Source organism: Microtus pennsylvanicus, chromosome 4 (assembly GCF_037038515.1).
Source record: "Microtus pennsylvanicus isolate mMicPen1 chromosome 4, mMicPen1.hap1, whole genome shotgun sequence".
Lineage (NCBI taxonomy): Eukaryota > Metazoa > Chordata > Mammalia > Rodentia > Cricetidae > Microtus > Microtus pennsylvanicus.
In genome coordinates, this window is record NC_134582.1 from 28,550,237 (window position 1) to 28,560,307 (window position 10,071).

The 10,071-nt window shown below is 43.4% G+C and overlaps 1 protein-coding gene across 1 annotated transcript in view; it reads right to left on the minus strand.

Moving 5' to 3' along the window:
* Gramd2b (GRAM domain containing 2B) overlaps nucleotides 1-1,118 on the minus strand; it is a 90,483-nt gene extending 89,365 nt beyond the window's left edge. Inside the window, exon 1 of the mRNA XM_075968638.1 lies at nucleotides 884-1,118. Within this exon, the coding sequence (XP_075824753.1) occupies nucleotides 884-1,005 (122 nt within the window). The 5' untranslated portion in view covers nucleotides 1,006-1,118. The remainder of the gene's footprint in view (nucleotides 1-883) is intronic.
* Nucleotides 1,119-10,071: the final 8,953 nt, after the last annotated feature.

Below are 10,071 nucleotides of genomic sequence, written 5' to 3' on the forward strand. Positions count from 1 at the left end.
TTTATAAAGACTTCTTTCTGTGTATGAGTGTTTTGCCTGCAGGGATATCTTTGGACCACACATGTGCAGTGCCCAAGAAAGACAGAAGAGGATGTCAGAGCCCCTCACACTGGAGTAACAGCCGCCTTGTGGGTTCTGGGATCTGAAGCCAGGTCCTCTGCAAGAGCAGCCAGGGTTCTCAACTGCTGAGCCTTCCAGTCTAGAGTTTTACATTTTTAGCCACCTGTCTAGCCACTAATAATGAAGGGGAAAATGAAACTAACATTAAAACTTACAGAATGATCGAGACTAAATTAATACGGAGTTGAGTTTCCATCAGTAATATGTAATTACACCGTATCAGAGCGGTGTGCTGGTATTAACACAGCTGAAAGGGGACGTGTCCCGACTGTGGTCAAAGGTTCTCTAAGTCACCGTATAGTAGAGAACTGAACCAGAGCACGTAGTCATATTTAGTTCTTAATTAGAGAGACAAAAAAAGAGGACGATTGTCTGAATGTTTTAAGAATAACTACTTAATCACATTTTAATAATAATTTCTGGTTTGATTTTTTTAACCCCACTTCCTGAAAAGCTTACAGCAAGTCAAGAATGGAGGAAATTCCCAGGGCCCGGTTATCTGATATGAGTATGAAAGAGGAGGTGAAAGATCAGGCTCAGTGGTGGCAATAGTGGTTGCTGTTGGTTTTCTCCGGTTTTTATTTATTTCTCTCTCTGCTCCCATCCCTTCTCTCCATACCCTCCCAGCTCCATCCCACAGGATGCCTGGCTTAAGAAGTCCCTTTCCCCTGGCTCAGCGTTCTTCCAGGGAATGCCATAGGAGCTCTCGAAGCTGAGGTGGCCTGGGTAGCGTGCTGGATGGCCAGGGCACGGTTGAACTTACCTGAGAAACACAGAGCTGGGGCTATCAGTGGAACTGTGCTGGGCCTCGGTGCTGGTCTTCAGGCTGCTGGGAATCTCAAACTTGAACACATTGTCACTGGAGGAAGGCCTCTTCTTCCCCATTGCACTCTTGTCCAACAGCCCTTCAAGAAGTCAGCTCAGAAGCTCATCGTCAGAGCTCTCAAACGAAGTGAAAATTGTATCCAGCAGGCAGCCACAGCTGCTGCCTGGCAGGAAGCTCCTACCCAACTCTGATCTAGCCCAGGCAATTTTTTTTTAAAGTTAGTTAATGAGTAACGTATCAGTATGACACAGCCCAGTTCTCATCTTACTGACATTTGCTCTGAAAGAGAAACAAATGGATTTGGGCAAATCAGCTTTCACTTTAGGAATATGAACATTGTTGAAACTGTGGACTTAGACAGAAAAACCTATGGAAAAATAAACGATTATATCCAAACAGGGAGCAGCAGCGCGAGTTGCAGGTAGACATTAAAAACAGGATACCCTTGCTAGCTGCCTGAGCCTGCTGGGCAGGGTGAGGAATGTGGACGTACTGTTTCCCCATGCATACAGGAAATGATCCTCACCACTATGTCCAGGATGCTTACAGCTGTGTAAGCCTTGGTCCTCAAGACCTAAAGGCTTCTGGAAATCTGATGGACATGGCAAGGCTAAGTCAACTAGAACTCTGGCCCTCTATTCTGCACTGTTACAACTGGCCACAACCTTTAACAAAACCACACCAGCAACGACACTAAGAAGCAAGAGTTTGAGAGTCTCGTCTCTGTCACTTTCTGAGTGGGCAACTCAAATGGTCCCCTTCCTATAGGGGTTGGTGTCAATCTCTCTGCCTCACAGGCTTAGGAGACAATTACACAGGAGAACATGTCATGGTGGTTTGTAACTGAGAATGGGTTGATATACACTGTACCCAAACCCAGGAAGTCCGGAAAGGAAATGTCTTTGCATGATAATATTCAGCCACTCAATGGTCATGTGATAGAAAGCCTCAGTGCCCTCCCACACATGGTTTTCCAGCAAGGAAAGTTCGCGCCAAAGGAGCCTGGGCCTTTGTCATTAGCCAGTGATGTGGAGAGAAGTACAGATTCAGAGTGTGGAAGGGAGCAGAGATTTCTGGGAAATCAAACCTTCAGCCTCAGCCTTGTTATCACTCTGCTGATAACCAGGCAGGGCTAGGTTTGCTGAGTGCACCACTGCCTGGAAGCACACTCTGGGAATGAGGCAAAGTATGTCTTTCAGTGGAACGTTCCTGGTACCCAGTAGGGTGACCTGCTTATCTTTGTCTGCCTGGGATTTTTCTCCTAAGAATCAATCATCGCTGGGCAAACTGTGACTGGCGGCCACACCAGTGTCCTGTGCTGAGACTCTTGATGGTGTCTTGGACCCAGCTGCCCCTTGAGCACCCTGATGAGGCGTAATCTATGCCTCTCTTCTGTCCCCTTGTCTTATGTCTCTCTTCTGTCTCCTTGTCTTGGTATTTCCATTGTGTGGGAAATCACGTTGCAAAAACAAGGTATAAAATCTAAGTTTATACTAAAGTGTTGCATGATACTGGCCATTGGATCTCTTAAATAAGCATCCACCAGCAAGGTAGGTTTCCAGCCTTGTTAGGAAACGTCTGCTCAGCTCAGACGTTAACAAAGCTACAAAGTACAGGATGTTGTTTCGCTCCTACAGCTGCGGAGTTTAGTTGGCAGCAATGTTTAACTCAGAATAAAAGGTCTCTAAGGGGGTAAATTCTGGTGTCTGTGTGATGGGCATAGCTTCCATTAGGAAAGCTTCCCTAGACTTGATTAACACAATATCTATCTATTGGCAAAGCTCTCCACTAGCCTCCAGCCTTCATGGCCCCTCTGTGTGCTCTACATTTCAGTTTAAAATTCATGGCCAACAGTAGGCTGAAGATGGGTGCCCGCAATGTGCAGAAGAACTTTGAGTGGCTGTTGAGCAGCGGGATCTCTGTCAATTCTAGAGTTTTGAAAGTTGCTTACAATGCACTTTCAGTTTACTTAGGTAATATCATATTCTTCTGGAGTCTTTGATGGAGTTGAAGAATATATAGTTAGAGTTTTCCTTAGTTATGATAAAAGATAAACTAGATAAAAATATTGTAACTATAATTCTTGCTTGATACCTGTTGTGTTATATGTAATTTTCCTATGTTAAAGTTAAAACCTTCCTTTTTATTTAAACAGGAAACGGGAAATGGTGTGGGAAGTCCTTCTGTCTATGTGTTGCTTTCATTGGTTAATGAATAAAGAAACTGCTTTGGCCTGTGATAGGACAGAATAGAGCTAGGTGGGGAAAACTAAACTGAATGCTGGGAGAAAGAAGGCGGAGTCAGGAGAAGCCATGTAGCTGCCACCAGGGACAGATGTGCTGGAACCTTGTCAGTAAGCCACAGCCATGTGGCAATACACAGATGAATAGAAATGGGTTAATTCAAATTGTAAGAGTTATCTAGAAATATGCATAAGCTAATAGACCAAGTGTGATTTAATTAATACAGTTTCTGAGTGATCATTTTGGGTCTGGGAAGCCAGAAATGAACAAGCAGCCTCTGCCAATAGGGAATGGAGGTTCCTCTCAACTACACAGAACAGTAAACAATCACTTATCACTATGAGGTTATAGGAAGCAACTTGCTTCCAAAGATACTCACTATGGTGGGATCTTCCAAGTGACCCTGGTGTCATGTAAGGATAATATCACCGTGCCAGGAGAGAGTTCTCTGTTTCATTGCACCATCATATGATGAATTTGATAAAAGACCACCCCACCCATGAGCCAAAGCAAAATACATGCTGACTGTCTGATTCAGTGTTTAGTTCATCCAGTGGTTGTTGTAAATTTTCTAAAGTGAGATTCAGAAGACAATGTTCCCTGCTTTTTGACAATACTAGAATTAAAATCCCCACTCTCAACTCAGGCACAAAGCAAGAAAAAAATGGCTTTCTTTGAATTTCAAAAATGCTATTTTAATTTTCAGCTAACTGAAAGGAAATATTAACACTTAAAATGTAGAAAAGATCCAGATTTTGTTATTTTTAGGATAAATAATATTTAATTATAATAGATTAAATTTTGCCCTATCTGCAGCATTTCTGGGATGAGATTGATACAATTTGTTCCCCTCAATATAGAATGATCTTGCTTCTCATTCTTAGAGCATTAACAATTGACCATAAAACTTGACCACAAAACATATCATAGATACAGAAATTCTTTGTTGCTTCATTTGTTTATTACTTGTGTGAAACACATGTACATCTTTGTTGCGTGTGTATGTGTGTGAGAAAGAAGGGGGAAGAGAGAGAGAGATTTAAGATTGCAGTTAATTGTCTCACTATATTTTATACCTCTTTAGAGTAAAATAACATGTTTAAAACAAACAAAAAGAAATTTATGGCTAAGATGATGTTTGAAGTCTTCTCCATCTCTTTGTGTAAACACCACAGAGTAAAATTTGGCTTTAAGTGTTTTTTTTTTTAATTCTTTAATCAAGCAGGGCCCGTAGTTCTAACAACTTGGCATTGTGCAACAATGATAGGCTTGTTTACTTAAACCCAAGAGTTCTGAAGTCCATGTCTGAAGCCGTAATCCACCTTCTGCTGCTAGCTAGTTTTGAGGTGGGGTCTTTCTGCCTGTTTGAGCTTCTTTTCCTCCTCTTTCTTCTCCCCCTCCCATCTTTTCTAGAAGTATGGAGTTTGGATATCAAGACATACGATCAAACTACGAACATTAGACAGCTTTAAACCAGCTTCCCAGAGGCATGGAATGTAAAATTCTATTTATAAGTGATTAAGCAGAGTTAGAGAGATTTGTACTCTGTGATTCATTTGGTGGATTTGGCTGTGTCTTGGCTAGAATAAAAGACATTAGTTTGTGTGCTCTAAATTCATGTTACTGCTATTTGGGCATGGAAGGTTCGAGTATACAGTCTGTATGCAGACGGAATCAGAAAAATACTATGGATGTCAGGGAAGATTATGACTTTTTCAAAAAATATTTAATTTTAGTTATGTGTATGTTCCTGGGTGTATGTGGAGTATGTAAGTTTAGGTGTCCACAGAGGCCAGAACAGGGTATTCAATACCCTGGAACTGGAGTTACAGGCAGTTGTGAGCCACCTGATGTGAGTGCTGGGAACCAACCTAGGGTTCTGTGCAGAATCAGCTGTGTGTGCTTTTAACCAATAGGGTCGTCTTCTCCAGCCCCAACTGTGGTTTTGAGCTGGCCGTATTTTCACTAATGTTGAATGGAATCATACATCGTGCAATTAAAAAGTGTGGTTTCTTTTTCTCGGTGCAATGGCAGCTGTGTGCTCACGCGTGGCTTGTGGAAGACACAGCCCCACAAGCGGAGCTAAGAATCTGGGGACTCCAAATGCCCCCTTTATGGTAATGGTGCCACCGAGTAGCTTGTACTGTTCCTGGCTTACTCATTGGCTGCAGTCCACATAAAGTTCCTTTCAGTGTCTTCAAAAATCTTCTGTTCTATGATTTCTATCGTGAAGATTGGAGATGAGGTTCATTCATCTCTCGTCAGCCCATCTCTGCGAGGATGAAGGGGCAAGACAGACACGGGCCTTGACAGTGTCTAATTATATAACTCTATAGAGGCAGTGACAATAGGAGGAGCTTTGCCCCCAGAGAGATTAGAAAATTAACCTTCCGACAGCAGTAAACAGTTAGAGAGTACTTGGGGCAGCCTTTTCTTTAGGCATTTTGATTGGTCTTTGTGACAGAAGGGAAAGAAGTTTGAAAACAGTTTCCTAACCCAGTCCAACCACCAGCCCGGGCAAATATTTTCATGGTTCTCAATTGTGTTTGCTTACATTTATAAATTAGATTATAATTGTTAATTTTGGGCTGGTGAGATGGCTCTGTGGATAAGGAAACTTGAGACCCAGCCCGATGATCTGAGTTCAATCCCTGGACACCACACGGTGGGAACAGAGAAGCCGTGCTGGCAACTTCTGAGGCCCGCATCCAGTACACAGTGCGTACATCGCCGTCCCCCATCAGAAAATAAATAAACAAAGGTAAGAACTCTAAAAAAGGATTCCTCTTCTCTCTCCTCCTTCCTTCTTTTCCCCCTTCATCTCCTAGTCCCCTGCTTTCTCCTCCTCCACTCAACACTGTTGCAAGGCCCACTGCTCAGAGCCCACACCTCCGGGTCATAGTTCCATACTCAATTCACAGTGGTGACGAGGCCACGGAAGCTGCCCTTCACTAGCAGTGTCTTCTATGGGAGCCTAAGGGAAAGGAGGGGTGAACCCAGGCTCAAAGTGGTTCTCATCGCGGTCAGATCCATCACGGTTCCTGTTTGTATCAGGCACAACAGCACGTTTCTCAGAGCGTGATCACTGGGCCACGTGGCAGATAGAGGTGTCATGTTTAGAACGATGCTGCCTGGGACCATAAGGGACTGACCAGTCCTCCCGTTCACAAGATAGGGATGTTCCAGATCCAGATGGGCTGTGGATCTGGCTTTTGCCCATTTGGCTGGCTCACAGTGACAGCAGAAAGCAGACCCACCAGAAACCTGCAGAAGCTGACTCGCTCATTTTGAGACAGACACTTTGACACTCAAGTCTGGGTGCTGGCTGAAGCCCCTTCATCTGTCCCCAGGACTCTAGATTTAAGTCGCCTGTGTTCTCTGATTTAATTTGCATCAGCTGACAGATTGCATAGAGTGATTGCATACTCTGCCTTTGGCTATATCTGACTTGGTAATTATTTTTGGAGATACTATGGTTATTTGTGTACTAAAGGGGCATTTTAGTGATATTACTAGAGTAAAATATATCATAACATAAAAGTTGCAATTTTTAAGTCAATATGTCCGTGATATTATTCATAAAATAAATGTTTATTATTCTGAAAATACATAAAACATAAAAGTACTTCATAGCTCCAAGAAAAACACTGTTCATATCGTGATGTCATCAAATTTACATTTTATTCCCAAAGTTTACCAAAGTCATTCAGTAATCCTGAAAGTATGGCCAACATGACTAAATAAATAAATTTATCACTTTTGAGAGCCCTTATCAAGAGGGAGTAATAAAAAAAAATATGTCTTCTTGGCTCCTTCCTTACCAGAGGCCAAGGGCAGCTGAGATGTTAACAGGATCATTGGACAACCTCAGGACACAGGGCTGAAATTTATCGTAGGTCACCACGGGTTTGGGATGAGTCTAGGAACTTGATGTTGATCGCTGGTGGCCTTGTCAGAGCAGCAGCAGATGGCGATTGACATCAGGGTGTCAGCCCACTAGGAGGAAAACCCCTGATGGGTGAGTCTCGGATAGGGATGGCATTTAAACCGCAGATTCCGGAATGTCTTTTCCTTCTGCTGCGCCTTTCCATGTCTGCTGCCGCCATCTTCCTCTGGTTTCTGACACGGTGTGAATGGGTGCGGGGAGATCCCCACTTCTATAATGTGGTGTGTTTATCTCACGGAATCATCCTGTTCTACCTTGCGTTTTTACCTGTGGCTTATTATGGAGATGATTTCTTCGTAAGCTGCACTGTCTAATTGATAATAATAATGTCAGTTCAAATAGAGCTTTGATGATTAAAACTAAAACAAAGAAGTGTTGCCCAACCCGAGCACGTGAGTTTCTATTGAGGAGCCATATAGACAACTGAGTCCCGGTAGCCCAGCTAGTTTAAATTCTTTTAATCTTAATGTTGGAAGATGTGTTCATAGGTTTCAGAGTGCATCACAGCTGGAACAAAGCTTTAAAAAGAGCTTAAAGTTAGACCAAGATGTTTTTGTGAAGTAGCTTTGGGGTGAAAAAAGGAAGATAATCTAAAGTTTTAGAAAGGCTCATAGCTGAGTGAGGAACTCTTAAAGGTCAAGAAACAGGAACAAAGCAGCCCAGTTCTCATTAGCTGATGTGCCTGATTGTTAGGATTGGTTGATGATCAAAGATGATGATCAATTCCTTGTACCCATTTTTGCCCTCAATCTCCAGATATAAAAAACTATTGATGAGTGGGTATGCACCCTAAAGATTTAGAGTAGAGCTGACTGATTGCTTTTCCTGTATTAAAGTTTAGGTTTGTGATTCCTTTAATATTCTTTAGACGATTAACTTTCAAGATAAGTAATAAAGTGATTGATTTTTTCTTTGTAACCACCCTATGCAGCCTGCCAGTAAAAGAAATGGCTGAGAAAAATCCCCACTGCTTGCTCACATCCTGTTAATCTGTAACAAATTACTTAGATGTAAATGTATGTGGGTTCTTGGGATGATTTTATTTTGATTGTGTAAGGGAGATGCAAGGCATGTTTTTACTTGTATTCAATATAATCATTCACTTGAAAAATAGAATGCAACCATATTGTAATTTCTACATTGCCTGGAAGATTTTGTTGGGGTATATAAGATGTAGAAGAAAAAGAAACAGACAGAATTCAGGAAAGGAATGCAAAAGAAAAATAAAGAAAAGGTCTGAAGGAAACCACCAGGAGAGTATGTGAATGTCTTCCCCCCTTACCCCGCAAATAAAAAAGTCACAGTACACCGACTCCATGGGTTTCCCTTTGAGCCCTGTGTTGCTGGAGGCTGCCTCCCCGCCCAGGCAGCAGAAATTGATTATGAAATTTGGGGACCAATATGGACCTTACAAAGCATTCAGTTAAATTAGCTCTTGTTGTCTCTGTTTGGAGAGGACGGCGACCTTCTCAAGCTCACAGAATAATCAATAGCGAGGGGAGCACTGCCTCCAGGCTCCATTCATTTCTGACCTCATAAATGGATGTTTTCTGCATGATGGTGCTCTGTAGACCTACTCCTCGCTGTGAATCATGGGGGATTAACTCTGCTCAGCTGCAACCCATTAATGTGTGCTGTTTGTTCCTCTTGTTCATAGTTGTCTCCTTCCCCTTCTCCCCCCTTCGTTCTCTTCCTCTTCTTCCTCCTCCTCCTCCTCCTCCTCCTCCTCCTCCTCCTCCTCCTCCTCTTCTTCTTCTTCTTCTTCTTCTTCTTCTTCTTCTTCTTCTTCTTCTTCTTCTCTTCTTCTCTTCTTCTTCCCCTTCTTTTCCCTTCCCCTCCTCCTCCTCCTTCTCCTCCACCTTCTTCCATTATCTATCTATCTATCTATCTATCTATCTATCTATCTATCTATCTATCTATCTATCTATCTATCTTCGGTGGAAGGTCCCTTACCGGTCCTGCTTTCATGGGTGGCCAAAATCAAGGGAAAGGGGTGGGTCACCAGCTGGCTCAGGGACGGCCATTTCCACATATCATTTCCACACAGAACTAAACAGACAAACACAGAATCACTATTGTGGTTAGAAGTTGGCAGCATGGGATGGGGGTGAGGTCAGGAGTAGGGATGTCATTAAAACATAATAAAGCTGTCCTTGTACTGGGTTCCTGAGAAGGGACTTGGCCTACAACAACCCAAGAAGAATCACAAGATAAAACAACAAAACAAAACAAAAACAAACAAAAGGAAACCAGTTTGGGAAGGCCAGAACCATCAGGGATAGAGGGGAGATGATGGTCCGGGGGGGGGGGGGGGGGGGACATTTGGTAACTGGGATGAGGGGATTGCCGACTCCCTGCTGGGATACCCCAATCTCCTCCAGTCTGGCAGGAAAGGGGCAGTTTGCAACCCCCCAAGGGCAGGTCTGGGGCTGCTATATATTCCAGGCAGGAGAGTGCAGGGGCTCACAAAGGCTTGCCCTCCAGGGACATGACAGCTACCACTTAGTTTTTCTGCCTTGGTGCTGTGGTCCTTGACCATCTCTTAGCAGTTTGCTGTCAAATTCCTGTCAGCTTCTTCTTCATGGCACCCTTGGGGCTGGCATAGATCATTTTGCTCTTAAAAGGTGTATTGTCAGGTGCCTAGAAGAAGAACACCAGGTCCTCCTTCTTTTCCTTGGTCTCTTAGGGTTGCATCGTAGAGAGCATAGCGGCGGTTCTTGTCTGGCAGCATCTTGACAAAGGTGGTGTAGGGATCGTCCATAGTCTGCTACCAGGTCACATCTCCCACCAGGATCTCCTCGCCCTCCTCCAGAGGATGCTCTTCTTGTCTGCATTCAGGAAGAAAAGCACCACCTTCTTGCATTTCTTCACTTTTGGGGTTGAGGACTTGCGCACTTCCTTGTCTTTGAACACCCCATGACAGCATCAGAGACAGT